General features: G+C 41.6%; 1 protein-coding gene across 1 annotated transcript in view; it reads left to right on the forward strand.

The window, feature by feature from the left end:
• LOC110496082 (probable ATP-dependent RNA helicase ddx6) overlaps positions 1-22,215 on the forward strand; it is an 80,468-nt gene that overhangs the window by 54,427 nt on the left and 3,826 nt on the right. Inside the window, exon 10 of the mRNA XM_036952544.1 lies at positions 8,770-8,886. Within this exon, the coding sequence (XP_036808439.1) occupies positions 8,770-8,886 (117 nt within the window). The remainder of the gene's footprint in view (positions 1-8,769; positions 8,887-22,215) is intronic.

Below are 22,215 nucleotides of genomic sequence, written 5' to 3' on the forward strand. Positions count from 1 at the left end.
ACCCAGACATAACAGAGTTACTGAAGGAGGATGAGGATGCAGATATAGACCCAGACATAAGAGTTACTGAAGGAGGATACAGATATAGACCCAGAGATAACAGAGTTACTGAAGGAGGATACAGAAATAGAGCCAGGCATAACAGAGTTACTGCAGGAGGATGAGGATACAGATATAGACCCAGACATAACAGAGTAACTGAAGGAGGATACAGATATAGAACCAGACGTAACAGAGTTACTGAAGGAGGATACAGATATAGACCCAGACATAACAGAGTTACTGGAGGAGGATACAGATATAGACCCAGACGTAACACAGTTACTGAAGGAGGATGAGGATACAGATATAGAACCAGACATAGCAGAGTTACTGAAGGAGGATACAGATGTAGAACCAGACATAACAGAGTTACTGAAGGAGGATGAGGATACAAATATAGACCCAGATATAAGAGTTACTGAAGGAGGATGGGGATACAGATATATACCCAGACATAACATAATTACTGAAGGAGGATACAGATATAGACCCAGACATAACAGAGTTACTGAAGGAGGATACAGATTTGACCCAGACATAACAGAGTTACTGAAGAAGGATACAGATATAGACCCAGACATAACAGAGTTACTGAAGGAGGATACAGATATAGACCCAGACATAACAGAGTTACTGAAGGAGGATGAGGATACAGATATAGACCCAGACATAAGAGTTACTGAAGGCGGATGAGCATACAGATATAGACCCAGACATAACAGTTACTGAAGGAGGATACAGATATAGACCCAGACATAACAGTTACTGAAGGAGGATACAGATATAGACCCAGAGATAACAGTTACTGAAGGAGGATGAGGATACAGACATAACAGAGTTACTGAAGGAGGATGAGGATACAGATATAGAGCCAGACATAAAGAATTACTGAAGGAGGATGAGGATACAGACATAAAGAGTTACTGAAGGAGGATGAGGATACAGACATAACAGAGTTACTGAAGGAGGATGAGGATACAGATATAGAGCCAGGCATAACAGGGTTACTGAAGGAGGATGCGTATACAGATATAGACCCAGACATAACAGAGTTACTGAAGGAGGATGAGGATGCAGATATAGACCCAGACATAAGAGTTACTGAAGGAGGATACAGATATAAAACCAGACATAGAAGCGTTACTGAAGGAGGATACAGATAAAGACCCAGACATAACAGAGTTACTGGAGGAGGATACAGATATAGACCCAGACGTAACACAGTTACTGAAGGAGGATGAGGATACAGATATAGAACCAGACATAGCAGAGTTACTGAAGGAGGATACAGATGTAGAACCAGACATAACAGAGTTACTGAAGGAGGATGAGGATACAAATATAGACCCAGATATAAGAGTTACTGAAGGAGGATGGGGATACAGATATATACCCAGACATAACATAATTACTGAAGGAGGATACAGATATAGACCCAGACATAACAGAGTTACTGAAGGAGGATACAGATTTGACCCAGACATAACAGAGTTACTGAAGAAGGATACAGATATAGACCCAGACATAACAGAGTTACTGAAGGAGGATACAGATATAGACCCAGACATACAGTGCATTGCGAAAGTATTCGGCCCCCTTGAACTTTGCCACCTTGTGCCACATTTCAGGCTTCAAACATAAAGATATAAAACTGTATTTTTTTGTGAAGAATCAACAACAAGTGGGACACAATCATGAAGTGGAACGACATTTATTGGATATTTCCAATTTTTTAACAAATCAAAAACTGAAAAATTGGGCTTTCAAAATTATTCAGCCCCTTTACTTTCAGTGCAGCCAACTCTCTCCAGAAGTTCAGTGAGGATCTCTGAATGATCCAATGTTGACCTAAATGACTAATGATGATAAATACAATCCACCTGTGTGTAATCAAGTCTCCGTATAAATGCACCTGCACTGTGATAGTCTCAGAGGTCCGTTAAAAGCGCAGAGAGCATCATGAAGAACAAGGAACACACCAGGCAGGTCCGAGATACTGTTGTGAAGAAGTTTAAAGCCGGATTTGGATACAAAAAGATTTCCCAAGCTTTAAACATCCCAAGGAGCACTGTGCAAGCGATAATATTGAAATGGAAGGAGTATCAGACCACTGCAAATCTACCAAGACCTGGCCGTCCCTCTAAACTTTCAGCTCATACAAGGAGAAGACTGATCAGAGATGCAGCCAAGAGGCCCATGATCACTCTGGATGAACTGCAGAGATCTACAGCTGAGGTGGGAGACTCTGTCCATAGGACAACAATCAGTCGTATATTGCACAAATCTGACCTTTATGGAAGAGTGGCAAGAAGAAAGCCATTTCTTAAAGATATCCATAAAAAGTGTCGTTTAAAGTTTGCCACAAGCCACCTGGGAGACACACCAAACATGTGGAAGAAGGTGCTCTGGTCAGATGAAACCAAAATTGAACTTTTTGGCAACAATGCAAAACGTTATGTTTGGCGTAAAAGCAACACAGCTCATCACCCTGAACACACCATCCCCACTGTCAAACATGGTGGTGGCAGCATCATGGTTTGGGCCTGCTTTTCTTCAGCAGGGACAGGGAAGATGGTTAAAATTGATGGGAAGATGGATGGAGCCAAATACAGGACCATTCTGGAAGAAAACCTGATGGAGTCTGCAAAAGACCTGAGACTGGGACGGAGATTGGTCTTCCAACAAGACAATGATCCAAAACATAAAGCAAAATCTACAATGGAATGGTTCAAAAATAAACATATCCAGGTGTTAGAATGGCCAAGTCAAAGTCCAGACCTGAATCCAATCAAGAATCTGTGGAAAGAACTGAAAACTGCTGTTCACAAATGCTCTCCATCCAACCTCACTGAGCTCGAGCTGTTTTGCAAGGAGGAATGGGAAAAAATTTCAGTCTCTCGATGTGCAAAACTGATAGAGACATACCCCAAGCGACTTACAGCTGTAATCGCAGCAAAAGGTGGCGCTACAAAGTATTAACTTAAGGGGGCTGAATAATTTTGCACGCCCAATTTTTCAGTTTTTGATTTGTTAAAAAAGTTTGAAATATCCAATAAATGTCGTTCCACTTCATGATTGTGTCCCACTTGTTGTTGATTCTTCACAAAAAAAAATACAGTTTTATATCTTTATGTTTGAAGCCTGAAATGTGGCAAAAGGTTGCAAAGTTCAAGGGGGCCGAATACTTTCGCAAGGCACTGTATATAAAAAGACACAAGACATAAAAAAAAGCCTCTGTAAAAGTCTGACTATAAGACCTAAGAACCTGTGTGTGGAATAATGGGAATGTATGTCCTTTGAAGACTGAGAAAAATGAACTGGCCCACGGGGAACATGTCATATTGAGAAAACGGACGATAAAGATAGGCCAAAGCAATTAAAATGTACTTTCCATAAATACGACCATTTATGTCACATTAATTAAACTCATTAATTTATCACTCCTAAACTGACAATTAAACATAAAATATACCTTTTACAAATACATTAGCATGATTAATACATTTGTCTCAAGCAATAGTGCATATGCTTTATATACTGCTGGCCAAATATGCAGTTTTGGGCAAATTGTTATATCACTTTGCTAAATTGTTTCACATACAAGGATTGTGTATGGCTGTTGAAATGTGCAGAACATTAATCAGCTACGCCTGCCCCACATGTAAGGCCCTCTGAGTTGTTTCTGGTGCCACTTTACTTTCTTGACTGTCATGGGACCTGTGTCTATGCTTGGCACACTTCATTGAAGCAGCATCAGCTCTCACAACTTCTCTCTGATTGCTTCCAATGTCACCAAAGAGCTGTCAAGCCACAATTTGTACATCACATTTGAAATAGCAGTGGCTCCCTAATTGAACGTGGCTCCTGCTATACTGGCTGCTCCGTCAATGCAGCTTTTGCAAACAAACAAATTTTGTGCATAGCGACCATATTAGGGACATTCATCATCCTCCGTGCTATATTATTTTGAGGACGTTATCATTTGACATTCTATGATGTATAGGTACCATTTTCTGTGGAATCTTTCTATTAAAAAATGTATGGCCTCCAAGGTTATTGTGACAGGGTGGACCTTCGCCATTTTCAAGGGTTCGCTGGTACCAGCACAAATTAATAAACCTATCCCCTAGTTAGAAGTGAATCCTCTCTTGTGCAAAGTGCCATCAAAGGATGCATGAATGTCTATAATGGCATCCTCATCCTCCTTCAGTAAATCTGTTATGTCTGGGTCAATTTCTGTATCCTCATCCTCCTTCAGTAACTCTGCTATGTCTGGTTCTATATATGTATCCTCCTTCAGTAACTCTGTTATGTCTGGGTCTTTATCTGTATCCTCATCCTCCTTCAGTAACTCTGTTATATCTGGGTCTATATCTGTATCCTCATCCTCCTTCAGTCACTCTGTTATGCCTGGCTCAATATCTGTATCCTCATCCTCCTTCAGTAACTCTGTTATGTCTGGGTCTATACCTGTATCCTCCTTCAGTAACTCTGTTATGTCTGGGTCTATATCTGTATCCTCCTTCAGTAACTCTGTTATGTCTGGGTCTATATCTGTATCCTCCTTCAGTAACTCTTATGTATGTATCCTCATCCTCCTTCAGTAACTCTGTTATGTCTGGCTCTATATCTGTATCCTCATCCTCCTTCAGTAACTCTGTTATGTCTGGGTCTATATCAGTATCCTCATCCTCCTTCAGCACCTCTGTTATGTCTGGTCAATAGCTGTATCCTCATCCTCCTTCAGTAACTCTGTTATGTCTGGGTCTATATCCTCCTCCTCCTTCAGTAACTCTGTTAAGTCAGGCTCTATATCTGTATCCTCCTTCAGTAACTCTGTGATGTCTGGTGCTATATCTGTATCCTCATCCTCCTTCAGTAACTCTGTTATGTCTGGGTCTATATCTGTATCCTCATCCTCCTTCAGTAACTCTGTTATGTCTGGCTCTATATTTGTATCCTCCTTCAGTAACTCTGTTATGTATGGGTCTATATCTGTATCCTCCTTCAGTAACTCTGTTATGTCTGGGTCAAATCTGTATCCTCCTTCAATAAATCTGTTATGTCTGGGTCTATATCTGTATCCTCCTTCAGTAATTATGTTATGTCTGGGTCTATATCTGTATCCCCATCCTCCATCAGTAACTCTTATATCTGGGTCTATATCTGTATCCTCATCCTCCTTCAGTAACTCTGTTATGTCTGGGTCAATATCTGTATCCTCCTTCAGTAACTCTTATGTCTGGGTCTACATCTGTATCCCCATCCTCCTTCAGTAACTCTGTTATGTCTGGCTCTATATCTGTATACTCATCCTCCTTCAGTAACTCTGTTATGCCTGGCTCGATATCTGTATCGTCATCCTCCTTCAGTAACTCTGCTATGTCTGGGTCTATATCTGTATCCTCCTCCAGTAACTCTGTTATGTCTGGGTCTATACCTGTATCCTCCTTCAGTAACTCTGCTATGTCTGGTTCTATATCTGTATCCTCCTTCAGTTACTCTGTTATGTATGGGTCTATATCTATATCCTCATCCTCCTGCAGTAACTCTGTTATGCCTGGCTTTATATCTGTATCCTCCTTCAGTAACTCTTTAAGTCTGTATCCCCATCCTCCTTCAGTAACTCTGTTATGTCTGGGTCTACATCTGTATCCTCCTTCAGTAACTCTGTTATGTCTGGGTCTATATCTGTATCCTCATTCAGTAACTCTTATGTCTGGGTCTATATCTGCATCCTCATCCTCCTTCAGTAACTCTGTTATGTCTGGGTCTATATCTGTATCCTCCTTCAGTAACTCTGTTATGTCTAGGTCTATATCTGTATCCTCCTTCAGTAACTGTTATGTCTGGGTCTACATCTGTATCCCCATCCTCCATCAGTAACTCTTATATCTGGGTCTATATCTGTATCCTCATCCTCCTTCAGTAACTCTGTTATGTCTGGGTCAATATCTGTATCCTCCTTCAGTAACTCTTATGTCTGGGTCTACATCTGTATCCCCATCCTCCTTCAGTAACTCTGTTATGTCTGGCTCTATATCTGTATACTCATCCTCCTTCAGTAACTCTGTTATGCCTGGCTCGATATCTGTATCGTCATCCTCCTTCAGTAACTCTGCTATGTCTGGTTCTACATCTGTATCCTCCTTCAGTAACTCTGCTATGTCTGGTTCTATATCTGTATCCTCATCCTCCTTCAGTAACTGTGTTATGTCTGGGTCTACATCTGTATCCTCCTTCAGTAACTCTGTTATGTCTGGGTCTATATCTGTATCCTCCTTCAGTAACTCTTATGTCTGGGTCTATATATGCATCCTCATCCTCCTTCAGTAACTCTGTTATGTCTGGGTCTATATCTGTATCCTCCTTCAGTAACTCTGTTATGTCTAGATCTATATCTGTATCCTCCTTCAGTAACTGTTATGTCTGGGTCTACATCTGTATCCCCATCCTCCTTCAGTAACTCTGCTATGTCTGGTTCTACATCTGTATCCTCCTTCAGTAACTATGCTATGTCTGGTTCTATATCTGTATCCTCCTTCAGTATCTCTGTTATGTCTGGCTCTATATCTCTATCATCCTTCAGTAACTCTGTTATGCCTGGCTCTATATCTGTATCCTCCTTCAGTAAATCTGTTATGTCTGGGTCAATATATGTACCCTCATCCTCCTTCAGTAACTCTGCTATGTCTGGTTCTATATCTGTATCCTCCTTCAGTAACTCTGCTTTGTCTGGTTCTATATCTGTATCCTCCTTCAGTTAGCCTTCAAAATAAAAGTATGGCATAATTGTACTATTTGTATTAATTTGCTTCACTGTCAATGACATACTTTTATTTTGAAGGCAAACTGCAAATTCCATTGTTGTGGCTAATCCGTATTGTGGCTAGCCTCACATAGGTGGGTCCGACCACCATTAATCAAATAAGAACTGTCTTATAAATTAGGGTTATTTTAGATGATGACACCAAGCTATATTATGCCTAATCCTTATTGTGGCTTTACAACACATAACCTGGTCCGGTCAAGACTCGCTAGCCAGATGAAGCTAGCTAGCCGCTTATTGTGTTAGCTTTGGACAACAGTGTTAAGTACCTGGCTAGCTATTTATTTTCATGAACTGAAGTTCAATTTCAATAGGCGAACAACAAGTGGCAACCTAGCTAATATTTACAAGGATTCCTAAATCATTGCTAAGAATAATGAAAATGACTGCAGTTTCTACTGGCCATTGTTTGAGGCTGGTTGTATTGGTGCTAGCTAGGTACCAAGTTCCATAGTATGCATGTCGTGAAGCTAATAGCAGTGACGCTATTACTGTGTAACTCCGGTAGGGTACCATCTGAAAAATAGCGCACTTAGTAGTGTGTACTGGTGCTCGACCAGTTGGCGAAAGCCAACATCACCCACGACAGAGATGGTTGATTGTCAAGGGCAATGAAATCCATTATCTTGGCTTTAATGGATTTTGCCTTTCATTTGTCTCTCTGAAATGTTCTTACTCCATCAAATGACTGCTCGCCTTGTTGACTGCTCGATCCAGACAGCAGACATGGTGGGCTAAGTTAGGAATACTGTGTTGCACGTGTTGCGCAGAATTTTACGTGCCGTCATTACGTCATGTACCTACGTTTTATAGGTATGCAGCTTTGACATCGGTTTTGCAAATCGGCATTAAACTGGACATCGGGCCGATAACGATGTTGGCCGATTCCGATATGTTCACCGATATCGTGCATCCCTGCTAATTAGGCTATATAATTTTGGCGATTTTAATTCAGTTTACATTAGGTAAAGCTTAGCTTCCCCTAGCCTTACGGACATGCTTGCGTATTAAAAACGTAACTGCACGTAAACTGCATTAGCTCTTCGAGTGTTTGCTAAGGATGGTTTTTGTAACTTTTTCAAATCATCATTAGTTGTTGCATCGTGCATCCTTAGAATGTGTTAAAATTCAAACATATAGCCCAACGTTTGTATCACAACTAAAGTTACATAAATAACTCTAAATGAAGCATATAGGAGGTCCTGTTTCTTTGTTAACCGCTCAACACAGAATAACCGCATGTGTGAGGTCCCTCGCAAATCATTTGGGGAAAATATCCTTTCTATTTATTCAACTTTGTTCAATTGTAGGCCAATTCTTCATACTATACAATAATGCTACGTAATTCTAACCTGTCTGCTAAATGAACTAGTGTAGCCCACAGCCATATTGCACAGGTGGTCAGGTCCTAATGGCACAGGTCTGGCCCTAACGTAAGGACAACTCAGAGTCTGCTATTATATTCTTCTGAAATAGGATACATTTTCTTCATATCATGTTTCTTTAATAATGGATTTATTGTGTTGGTTTAGGCTATATTAAATGTATTTATTAGACTTGTGACGAGTGGAATGTTAGCTAAAGTGACTGGTAGTCAGACTAGTAGAGCAGAGACTGCGTGGAGAATAAACACGTGTAGAACGTGTTCCGCACATGCGCATAAGCTTCTTTATTCTTTAGTCCGGGGGGGGGGGGGGGGGGGGGGGGTTTGGATCCGCAGCCACTCTGATCTTTCAATCTCACTTCAGAAAGGGTTACATTCATGTTAAACCATCGCCTAAGACCTGCCAGAACTCAATATTGCTGTTTTGAGATTCTCATGAGAAACGTTGTATAAAGTGTTTGTTATTGTTTGTTAGTTTTAACATTTCCTTTCTCTTGTGGTTTGTTTTTCACAGCTGCAGATCAATCAGTCCATTATCTTCTGTAACTCCACCCAGAGAGTTGAGCTGCTGGCCAAGAAGATCACCCAGCTGGGCTACTCCTGCTTCTACATCCACGCCAAGATGATGCAGGTGAGCCATTTAGATTCACGCTTATTGTTCTACAAGAGAAAAAATCTGCATCTTTCTGAAAAGAGGTTAAACATTATTATTGGGTTGGAACCCGATTTTTTTTTTCGTTCCACTGTTCTGACCAGAAAAATAAAGTTCTGAACGGTTTCGTACAAAAACCTCTGAAATATATATATATTTTTTTTTATTACATTTACTGTGCCATCAGAAAGTATGCACATACACACCCACCCACACACACATATTTATTCTCACTGTTAGCAGTTGATGTTATTCCTCAATATCACAGACCCCAAAGCAAATCAGGGGGAGGAAAATATGTTTATTCAAAGAGGACAAATCATGCTTGGAAGTAGGTGGTAGATGGTCATTTCTTCCCTGTCCTCAGGGATTCTCTCCACAGAACAAACCGACAGGGTGTAATTTACAACCCCCAGCCCTAGCCTGTGGTTGACCAATTAGAATTATTTTCCGTAAAATATGGCCAATGGCCAAATAACAAGTATCCTGCTACAGTACAGCCGATTCAGACCAATGAAAACGTGGCACATGTAGCTATGAGTCCAGGACTGACATTCCTACACAGATTCTAAACAGATGTTGAACTGAAAACCAACTAATTCCATTGATAATTCCCTGTTGATCGTTAGTACTCTCTTGACCTTTAGTCCTCCTAACCTTTAGTCATCTCGTCCTTTCCATTGTGTATTTATCTTCAGAATATTCTTACACCACCCACGTCATTTTTGAGTGGTAAAGTGGTATTGCATCCATCTACCCGATTCCAATATTGGGAGTTTCATTTGTCCTTGCATCAACCTTTGGTTTGATTAATAATGAAGATACAATTTGTTTTCTATTGGATGATTACAACATAAACTTATTGAAGAGAACCACTCACTGACACCTGACTTGTTGAATACTGACCAGTTCATCTGTATCCCCTCATCTATAAGTCCCCAGACTAACCAGTTCATCTGTATCTCCTCATCTATAAGTCCCCAGACTGACCAGTTCATCTGACTTGTTGAATACTTTATACTCCATCTATCTGTATCCCCTCATCTACTAGACCACAGACTGACCAGTTCATCTGACTTGTTGAATACTTTATACTCCATCTATCTGTGTCCCCTCATCTATAAGACCACCGACTGACCAGTTCATCTGTATCCCCTCATCTATAAGACCACAGACTGACCAGTTCATCTGTATCCCCTCATCTATTAGACCACAGACTGACCAGTTCATCTGTATCCCCTCATCTATAAGACCACAAACTGACCAGTTCACCTGTATCCCCTCATCTATAAGACCCCAGACTGACCAGTTCATCTGTATCCCCTCATCTATAAGACCACAGACTGACCAGTTCATCTGTATCTCCTCATCTATAAGACCACTGACTGACCAGTTCATCTGACTTGTTGAATACTTTATACTCCACCTATCTGTATCTCCTCATCTATAAGACCACAGGCTGACCAGTTCATCTGTATCTCCTCATCTATAAGACCACAGACTGACCAGTTCATCTGTATCTCCTCATCTATAAGACCACAGACTGACCAGTTCATCTGTATCTTATCTCCTCATCTATAAGACCACAGACTGACCAGTTCATCTGTATCCCCTCATCTATAAGACCACAGACTGACAGTTCATCTGTATCTCCTCATCTATAAGACCACAGACTGACCAGTTCATCTGTATCTCCTCATCTATAAGACCACAGTTTGGTGGTCTGAGGTCCTGAAGCGCTCGCTCTGGAGCAGGTTTTCATCAAGGACCTCTCTGTACTTTGCTCCGTTCATCTGTATCCCCTCATCTATAAGGCCACAGACTGACCAGCACATCTGTATCCCCTCATCTATAAGACCACAGACTGACCAGTTCATCTGATCCCCTCATCTAGAAGACCGCAGACTGACCAGTTCGTCTGCCACCCTTATTGATCATATTTTTTACTAATTATTTAAATAATGTTGCTAATACAGGTATACTTTATACTGACATTTCTGACCACTTTCCAATTTTCCACTTCTCTTTGGCCGCTGGAAATTAACAGATGGTATTGATTAGTAGCAGTAGATGTAGAATTTTAAACTAAATTAATTGTGAGCGCTTTAAGATCAGCAGCAGCATGATGAGATTGGGGCCTTTTTGGTGAAGTCAGTGTCTTCCTCAATTACTGAGCTTCGCAAACTCGTATTGTTTCTAAATATTTGTCACGCCCTGACCTTCGAGATCCTTTTTGTGTCTATTTGGTTTGGTCAGGGTGTGATTTTGGGTGGGTATTCTGTGTTCTATTATTTGTGTTTCTATGTTTTGGCTGGGTAGGGTTCTCAATCAGGCACAGCTGTCTATCGTTGTCTCTGTGAACCATACTTAGGTAGCCCTTTTTCCACCTGTCTTTGTGGGAGGTTGACTTTGTATAGGGCACATAGCCTTTAGCTTCATGATTTGTTTTGTAGTGTTTATTGTTTTGTTCGGCGTCTTTTCTAATAAAAATAATATGTACACTCACAACGCTGCACCTTGGTCCTCTTCATTCAAAGGCCGTGACAATATTTGATGTTTTACAAATGATTGCCCAATATCTGTACTACCATGTTTTTTACAGAATCCTTGTAAAAATGTGTCTATGAAAATATTGAAACATTTAAATCAACACTGTATTCTATATGAGCTACAAAATGGTTTTGGTAAAAACTACTCCACAGATATGGCTCTTTTGCAACTTGGGGAGAAAATATTTACTGCCCTAAACAACAATGAATATTCTCTTGGCATCTTTTTAGATGTATCCAAAGCGTTTGACAAGGTTGATCATGAAATATTACTTTCTAGATTGCAATACTATGGTTTTCATGATTATACATATAATTGGTTATATAATTATGTTTATGATAGAGAACCATTTGTTTATGCAAACGGCTGTGCATCTACCAGGGCCAAGATGTTCTGTGACATGCCACAGGGTTCAATAATTGGACTTTTGTTATCCCCAATCTACTGTGTATCCGGAAAGTATTCAGACCCCTTGACTTTTTGCACATTTTGCCTTATTCTATAATTGATTAAATCAAAAACAGGTTTTAGAAATGTTTGCAAAAACATGACGCTACAAGTTTGGCACACCTGTATTTGGGGAGTTCCTCCCATTCTTCTCTGCAGGTCCCCTCAAACTCTGTCAGGTTGGATGGGGAGCGTCGGTGCACAGCTATTTTCAGGTTTCTCCACAGATGTTAGATTGGGTTCAAGTCCGGCTCTGGCTGGGCCACTCAAGGGCATTTAGAGACTTGTCCCGAAGCCACTGCTGCGTTGACTTGGCTGTGTGCTTAGGGTCATTATTCTGTTGGAAGGTGAACCTTCGCCCTAGTCTGAGGTCCTGAAGCGCTCGCTCTGGAGCAGGTTTTCATCAAGGACCTCTCTGTACTTTGCTCCGTTCATCTTTCCCTCGAACCTGACTAGTCTACCAGTCCCTGCCGCTGAAAAACATCCCCACAGCATGGTGCTGCCACCACCATGCTTCACCGTAAGGATGGTGCCAGGTTTCTTCCAGACGTGATGCTTCTGTCTGGTCTGATTGGTGGAGTGCTGCAAACATGGTTGTCCTTCTGGAAGGTTCCCATCTCCACAGAGGTACTCTGTAGCGCTATCAGATTGGCCATGGGGTTCTTGGTCACCTCACTGAGCAAGGTCCTTCTCCCCCGATTGCTCAGTTTGGCCGGGTAGCCAGTTCTAGGAAGGGTATTAGTGGTTCCAAACTTCTTCCATTTAAGAATGATGGAGGTCACTGTGTTCTTGGGAAACTTCAATGCCCGAATAAATATTTTGGTATTCTTCCCAAGATCTGTGCCTCGACACAGTCCTCTCTCGGAGCTCTACGGACAGACTGGGGGTCAGCCTGATGAAACGAACTGCTCAGTAATATCCTCCGTATAGCCTATTTCTCACACACACATTTAAACAAAACACATTTTTTTCTTGTGATTACTGATCAATTAATTTATGAATAGTAGGTTTTATCTTTTTTTTTAACTTTTTTTTGGTACTTAATTACCTCCTACGTTTAATTATTACTCAATTAAATTAATCATGCAACTAATTCATTAGTAATTTGGGGCATCATGGGAAAAGTTTATTTAATGAGTTACAGTTTCCCGAATTAACTCAAGAATACATCGATATACCAGTTATCAATCAATCATTTCTTCATATCAGTCTCATTCTGAACTTCGCAAATATCTTAATCCACAAGAACCTTAGCCTAAGCGATGAATCAGTGACACACAAATTGGCTTAATTATTTATTTAATGGAAGCTTTTCTCATGTCAAACATGTAAAGTGTGGTGTACCACAGGGCAGCTCTCTAGGCCCTCTACTCGTTTCTATTTTTATCAATGACCTGCCACTGGCATTAAGCAAAGCATGTGTGTCCGTGTATTCTGATGATTCAACTATATACACATCAGCAACCACAGCTAATGAAGTCACTGAAACCCTTAACAAAGATGTGCAGTCTGTTTTGGAATGGGTGGCCAGTAATAAACTGGTCCTGAACATCTCTAGAACTAAGAGCATTGTATTTGGTACAAATCATTCCTTAAGTGCTAGACCTCAGCTTTATCTGGTAATGAATGGTGTGGCTGTTGAACATGTTGAGGAGACTAAATTACTTGGCGTTACCTTAGATTGTAAGCTGTTATTGTCAAAACATATAGATTCAATGGTTGCAAAGATGCTCTTAATTGTAATCTTGAGGGCTAATATACAGTTGAAGTCGGAAGTTTACATACACTTAGGTTGGAGTCATTAACCTTTTGTGACTAGGGGGCACTATTTTCATTTTTGGAAAAATAACGTTCCCGTAGTAAACGGGATATTTTGTCAGGATCTTCCTTCCATCTCATATTGCTAAAATAAACAGCAAACCTGGTTTCAAAAAACAGATAAAGCAACATGCGGCACAACGCCTAGATAGTTTGTGCGTATGCATTGATATGTAGGCTACGTGTGCCTTTACAAACATGTATGTAGTTCTGTCCTTGAGCTGTTCTTGTCTATTGATGTTCTGTATTATGTCATTCTGTATTATGTTTCATGTTTTGCGTGGACCCCAGGAAGAGTAGCTGCCGCTTTTGCAACAGCTAATGGGGATCCTAATAAAATTGAAAAAATAAAATAAATAAATACTAACTAAATAATCACACAGAAATACATAAACACACATGGTATAGGTTATCGATTACTAACCTAATGCATATGAAAAGTCCCTAGTGGCCTAACACAATATGACAGCTTGTTACACAATGGAAAGGGGGTGGGGAAAGATAAAGAGCAGGAGAGACAAAGATATGTGGAAGCTATGCTCATGGGAATATGAATACTCATTCTAAAATAATTGCGATGTATATATTTACGCGTGGATGTCTTTGTCATCTCTCTGTTGAATTCGATCCGTCTATGGGAAGTGTTTCGATTTAAGTCTCTGGTTGTCCCCCAGAGGTCACAATGTCCTTCTTAGTTGTAGGCTTCTTTTGTTCTGGAGTGTTTGTTAGAATGGATACATCAGAGGTCCCACACAGTGTTGAGAGGGATCTGTATTTCCCTAAGTTTGTTAGAATAGATACCTCATGATGGTGAGAGAAACTGTTCTTTGCCTCCCGTCTTTGGTCGAGTTTCCTAGGCTATTTTACATATACAGCTGCAGGCTGTGAATGTGTAGTCTAGTCTTCCTTCACCTTCACTCGTTGAAAGTTTCAGAGGGTCTTACCATTTTCTGGTCTTATAGTTTTAAACCATTTAGACCATTTTGGTCTAATATGTACATTTTTCAGCGAGTCCTCTTAAGCACTCTGGTCGGAAAGCCGGTTCCGTCATGTTGAAACAATGCCTGTACTCACATGGGCGTGGTTACCGACTTGGCCCAGGTTTATATGAAAAGGGTAAAATCACATTTCTATCTTTTCAAAAGTATTCTTATACTTAATAATTTATTTTAGATGTAAACCTGATCACTAGGACGTGTACACGTTCAGAGTTACAGTTAGCATGTTATACAGTCTTTCTGACCATTTTAATGTCATCACAAAATAGACATTCATTTCTATATTACATTTGTCATAATTCCCAACATTTGGATATTGAAATATATTGTCCCAATGTTCATTGTTTGATGTTTGAAGTTTTGGCAAAGTCTGTCCCTGTTACAACAAAGGGATGTTTAACTTCTCCATACTGCAGTGCAAGAGAGAGAAAGTTTACAACATTAAGTCATAAAACTGGGCCAACTCCCCCAAGAGAGAAAGAGAGTTTGGCTAGCTGATCTGGCACCTTTGATTTTCATGACATATTGTATATTGCTTTTTTGTGGTGTGTTTTTCATATAAGCCACTGGGCTTCCAACCGCACCTGCACATTTGATTTGTTATATATATTTTTAGTAAATCTGTTTTGTCACTTGTTTTCTTTGTGGTGCAAATAAATTAAACTAAAACCCTTGACATATTCCACATTTTGTTGTTACAGCCTAAATTCAAAATGGATTAAAACCATCTACACACAATACCCCATAATGACAAAGTGAAAATGTTGTTTTATTTTTTTATTTCTGCTAATGTATTGAAAATGATGATAAAATTGTTTGTTGAACAATTGCTAGACAACCAGATTTAAGTTAAAACTGTAACTCGGCCACAGGAACATTCACTGTCTTCTTGGTAAGTAACACAAGTGTAAATTTGGCCTTGTGTTTTAGGCTATTGTCCTGCTGAAAGTTGAATTAATCTCCCAGTGACTGGTGGAAAGCAGACTGAGCCAGCTTTTCCTTTAGGATTTTGTCTGTGTTTCCATTCCGTTTCCTTTTTATCCTGAGAAACTCCCCAGTCCTTAATGATTACAAGCTTACCTATAACATGATGCAGCCACCACTATGCTTGAATATATGGAGAGTGGTACTCAGTAATGTTTGCGTTGGATTTTCCACAAACATAACACTTTGTATTCAGGACAAACAGTGAATTGCTTTGCCACATTTTTTGTAGTATTACTTTAGTGCCTTGTTGCAAACAGGATGCATGTTTTGGAATATTCTGTACAGGCTTCCCTTTTACTCTGTCAATTAGATTAGTATTGTGGAGTAACTACAATATCATTGATCCATTCTCAGTTTTCTCCTATCACAGCCATTAAACTGTTTTAAAGTCACCATTGGCCCTGTGGTGAAATCCCTGAGCGGTTTCCTTCCTTTCCGGCAAAAGAGTTAGGAAGGACGCCTGTATCTTTGTAGTAACAGGATGTATTGATACACCATCCAAAGTGTAATTAATAACTTCACCATGCTCAAAGGAATATTCCATGTCTGCTTTAAACAACAACAAAAAATGTATCTACCAATAGGTGCCTCGCTCTTTGGTTGAATCTGTGTTTGACATTTACTGTTCGACTGGGGGACCTTACCAGTGGAGGCTGCTGAGGGGAGGACGGCTCATAATAATGGCTGGAATGGGGCAAATGGAATGGTATCAAGCCATGTGTTTTGATGTATTTATGTAAATTATGGTGCCACGAATCTCTTGCGGACCTTACAGATAATTGTATGTGTGGGGTACAGAGATGAGATAGTCATTCAAAAATTATGTTAAACACTATTATTGCACACACAGTGAGTCCATGCAACTTATTATGTGACTTGTTAAGCAGATGTTTACTCCTGAACTTATTTAGGCTTGCCATAACAAAGGGGTTGAATACTTATTGACTCAAGACATTTCAGCTTTTAATTTTTTATGAATTTGTAAAAATAAAAAAAATCCACTTTGATATTATGGGATATTGTGTGTAGGCCAGCGATGAAGAAAAAATCACAATTTAATAAATTTTAAATTCAGGCTGTAACACAACAACATTTGGAAAAAGTGAAGGGATGTGAATACTTTCTGAAGGCATTGTTGCTCGACATTAATTACTTCACCAATCAGTGCGGATAGAGCAGCTTGCTATGGAGCGGGCAAGCTATTTACATGCATTGGACAGACTAGAGTAAGGCGCGAGATGCGACTGACATTTGGCGGGTGGGGAGAGAGTGAGAGGCGATACAGGAGATGGCTTAGCTTGAAGCACTGTGCATCTTGTTGTTATGACAATTATCATAATTAGGCCCACAGAATTGTACCTACAGAGGATTGCCTACACACTGGCAAATATTTTCTGTCAGGCAGACACTGGAATAAGTTTCTGAGTGACAGAGTGAGGGCTTTGCATAAGTGCTTTGCTTTTTGTTGGACTGGGAAAAAATTACCGCAACTTAAAATAACTTTGTTAACCAGTTCCCTTGGTTTTAAAATAACAATTCTGTTCCGGAACAGTATAGATTACTTTAGTTCGTGGTTCTGATTCTGTTCCTGGAAAAAAATATTTTCCAGTTTTTGGTTCTGTTCCCAAGACTGGTTCCAACCCATTAATATTATTATTAACATATTTAGTGGGTCTACAAACCATACCAGATTTAATGATGATTCAGATTCATGTTATTTGTCCTATAAGAAAAAACCTGACCAGAGAGGAGATTATGTCTCCAAGATGGCGTAGCAGTGAAGACGTGTTTGTTTTGTCCTCTCGTGTACTTTTGTATTTTTCGCATTTTTTGTATATATATTTCAATTTATTTTCAATCTCTTTTCGATTTTTTATTCGATTATACCTTCCGGTAACCTGCCTCACCCAATGTGATACGGAATCGCTATTATTTTCAATTTTAGAACACATTCAAGAATCTCCAGAAGCTAACCAGCTAATTAGCTACAAGCTATTTAGTCATTGTTAGGCACTGCTAGCGGCTTTTACCTTCTGCACAGATACCAGCCCTGTTTTTAGCCTGGATAATACTCGCTAGTCTACCAATATCGGACTGTCTCTCCACAACAACGGCAGATTCCTGCCGTAATCCCTGGACCACTGGCTAGCTTTCACACACCGTGGCACCCAGTACCGAAGCTATGCCTGAGGCCCACCTCCCGGCCTACTCAGCTGTTCACCTGAACCCCACTCATACACGGCTAGAGCCCAAAACTCCACCGGATCCTTGCTGTAAACTCTGGACCTTGGCACCGGATCACCGCTGCTACCGATTGGATATAGTGGCTAACGCCACTGCCACGAAGCTAGAACCAGTTAGCTGTGAGCCAGGCACATCTCCCGGCTAGCAAACTAAATTCCACAATACCTCTTTCGCCATCTGGCTTGGATTCTCTGTCGACACGGCGCCCCGCCGCACCACCACGACTGGTCTGCCGACGAATACTCCATCCGCTGTGCCTTCATCCGGCCTCCGTCGGAGCAGACGCTCCTACTAGCCCAGGGCTACTAACTTTAAACGCCGTGTCGCTAGCATAGTGGTGGCTCCCCTGTTCCATCTACTGCTGCCCCCTGGACACTATGATAACTTGGCTACATAGCTGATGCCTGCTGGACTGTCCATTAATCACGGTACTCCATTCTGTTTATTTATTTTTATCTGTCGGCCCCAGCCGCGAACTCAGGCTCTGTGTGTAGTTAATCCGACCCTCTCTGCCTAGTCATCGCCATTTTACCTGCTGTTGTTGTGTTAGCTGATTAGCTGTTGTTTTAGCTAGCTCTCCCAATCAACACCTGTGATTACTTTATGCCTCGCTGTATGTCTCTCTCAATTGTCAATATGCCTTGTATACTGTTGTACAGGTTAGTTATCATTGTTTTAGTTTACAATGGACCCCCTAGTTCCACTCTTCATACCTCCTTTGTCCCACCTCCCACACATGTGGTGACCTCACCCATTACAACCAGCATGTCCAGAGACACAACCTCTCTTATCATCACCCAGTGCCTGGGCTTATCTCCGCTGTACCCGCACACCACCATACCCCTGTCTGCGCATTATGCCCTGAATATATTCTACCACGCCCAGAAATTTGCTCCTTTTATTCTTTGTCCCCAATGCTCTAGGTGACCAGTTTTGATAGCCTTTAGCCGCACCCTCATCCTACTCCTCCTCTGTTCCGCGGGTGATGTGGAGGTAAACCCAGGCCCTGCATATCCCCAGGCACCCTCATTTGTTGACTTCTGTGATCGAAAAAGCCTTGGTTTCATGCATGTCAACATCAGAAGCCTCCTCCCTAAGTTTGTTTTACTCACTGCTTTAGCACACTCTGCCAACCCTGATGTCCTTGCTGTATCTGAATCCTGGCTTAGGAAGGCCACCAAAAATTCTGCGATTTCCATACCCAACTATAACATTTTCCGTCAAGATAGAACTGCCAAAGGGGGAGGAGTTGCAGTCTACTGCAGAGATAGCCTGCAAAGTAATGTCATACTTTCCAGGTCCATACGCAAACAGTTCAAACTTCTAATTTAAAAAATGAATCTCTCCAGAAATAAGTCTCTCACTGTTGCCGCCTGCTACCGACCCCCCTCAGCTCCCAGCTGTGCCCTGGATATCATTTGTGAATTGATCGTCCCCCCATCTAGCTTCAGAGTTTGTTCTGTTAGCTGACCTAAACTGGGATACGCTTAACACCCCGGCAGTCCTACAATCTAAGCTAGATGCCCTCAATCTCACACAAATCATCACGGAACCCACCAGGTACAACCCTAAATCTGTAAACAAGGGCACCCTCATAGACGTTATCCTGACCAACTGGCCCTCCAAATACACCTCCGCTGTCTTCAATCAGGATCTCAGCGATCACTGCCTCATTGCCTGTATCCGCTACGAGTCCGCAGTCAAACGACCACACCTAATCACTGTCAAACTCTCCCTAAAACACTTCTGCGAGCAGGCCTTTCTAATCGACCTGGCCCGGGTATCCTGGAAGGACATTGACCTCATCCCGTCAGTTGAGGATGCCTGGTCATTCTTCAAAAGTAACTTCCTCACCATCTTAGATAAGCATGTTCCGTTAAAAAAATGCAGAACTAAGAACAGATATAGCCCCTGGTTCACTCCAGACCTGACTGCCCTCGACCAGCACAAAAACATTCTGTGGCGGACTGCAATAGCATCGAATAGTCCCCACGATATGCAACTGTTCAGGGAAGTCAGGAACCAACACACGCAGTCAGTTGGGAAAGCAAAGGCCAGCTTTTTCAAGCAGAAATGTGCATCCTGTAGCTCTAACTCCAAAAAGTTATGGGACACTGTAAAGTCCATGGAGAACAAGAGCACCTCCTCCCAGCTGCCCACTGACCGATAAATCCATGATAATCGAAAACTTCAACAAGCATTTCTCAACGGCTGGCCATGCCTTCCTCCTGGCTACTCCAACCTCGGCCAACAGCTCCACGCCCCCCGCAGCTACTCGCCCAAGCCTCCTCAACTTCTCCTTTACCCAAAACCAGATAGCAGATGTTCTGAAAGAGCTGCAAAACCTGGACACATACAAATCAGCTGGACTTGACAATCTGGACCCTCTATTTCTGAAACTATCCGCCGCCATTGTCGCAACCCCTATTACCAACCCGTTCAACCTCTCTTTCATATCGGCTGAGATCCCCAAGAACTGGAAAGCTGCCGCGGTCATCCCTCTTCAAAGCGGGAGACACCCTGAACCCAAACTGTTACAGACCTATATCCATCCTTCCCTGCCTATATAAGGTCTTCAAAGGCAAGTCAACAAACAGATCACTGACCATCTCGAATCCCACCGTACCTTCTCCGCTGTGCAATCTGGTTTCCGAGCCGGTCACGGGTTCACCTCAGCCACGCTCAAGGTACTAAACGATATCATAACCGCCATCGATAAAAGACAGTACTGTGCAGCCGTCTTCATCGACCTGGCCAAGGCCTTCGACTCTGTCAATCACCATATTCTTATCGGCAGACTCAGTAGCCTCGGTTTTTCTAATGACTGCCTTGCCTGGTTCACCAACTACTTTGCAGACAGAGTTCAGTGTGTCAAATCGGAGGGCATGTTGTCCGGTCCTCTGGCAGTCTCTATGGGGGTGCCACAGGGTTCAATTCTCGGGCCGACTCTTTTCTCTGTATATATCAATGATGTTGCTCTTGCTGCGGGGGATTCCGTGATCCACCTCTACGCAGACGGCACCATTCTGTATACTTCTGGCCCTTCCTTGGAAACTGTGCTATCTAACCTCCAAACGAGCTTCAACGCCATACAACACTCCTTCCGTGGCCTCCAACTGCTCTTAAACGCTAGTAAAACCAAATGCATGCTTTTCAACCGTTCGCTGCCTGCACCCGCACGCCCGACTAGCATCACCACCCTGGATGGTTCCGACCTAGAATATGTGGACATCTATAAGTACCTAGGTGTCTGGCTAGACTGTAAACTCTCATTCCAGACTCATATCAAACATCTCCAATCCAAAATCAAATCTAGAGTCAGCTTTCTATTTCACAACAAAGCCTCCTTCACTCACGCCGCCAAACTTACCCTAGTAAAACTGACTAACCTACCGATCCTCGACTTCGGCGATGTCATCTACAAAATGGCTTCCAATACTCTACTCAGCAAACTGGATGCAGTTTATCACAGTGCCATCCGCTTTGTTACTAAAGCACCTTATACCACCCACCACTGCGACCTGTATGCTCTAGTCGGCTGGCCCTCGCTACATATTAGTCGCCAGACCCACTGGCTCCAGGTCATCTACAAGTCCATGCTAGGTAAAGCTCCGCCTTATCTCAGTTCACTGGTCACGATGGCAACACCCACCCGTAGCACGCGCTCCAGCAGGTGTATCTCACTGATCATCCCTAAAGCCAACACCTCATTTGGCTGCCTTTCCTTCCAGTTCTCTGCTGCCTGTGACTGGAACGAATTGCAAGAATCGTTGAAGTTGGAGACTTTTATCTCACTCACCAACTTTAAACATCTGCTATCTGAGCAGCTAACTGATTGCTGCAGCTGTACATAGTCCATCGGTAAATAGCCCACCCAATTTACCTACCTCATCCCCATACTGTTTTTATTTATTTACTTTTCTGCTCTTTTGCACACCAGTATCTCTACCTGCACATGACCATCTGATCATTTATCACTCCAGTGTTAATCTGCTAAAATTGTAACTATTCGTCTATGTATATGACTCCTTTTTTTTTCTGTGTTATTGACTTGTTTATTGTTTACTCCATGTGTAACTCTGTGTTGTTGTCTGTTCACACTGCTATTCTTTATCTTGGCCAGGTCGCAGTTGTAAATGAGAACTTGTTCTCAACTAGCCTACCTGGTTAAATAAAGGTGAAATACATTTTTTAAAATTTAAAAAATATATGAGTTTGTGCTAGTCAATGTATGGGAGCCATGAGAAGAGATGCTTTTCTGAGG

This window comes from Oncorhynchus mykiss, chromosome 18, assembly GCF_013265735.2.
Source record: "Oncorhynchus mykiss isolate Arlee chromosome 18, USDA_OmykA_1.1, whole genome shotgun sequence".
In the NCBI taxonomy this organism is placed as follows: domain Eukaryota; kingdom Metazoa; phylum Chordata; class Actinopteri; order Salmoniformes; family Salmonidae; genus Oncorhynchus; species Oncorhynchus mykiss.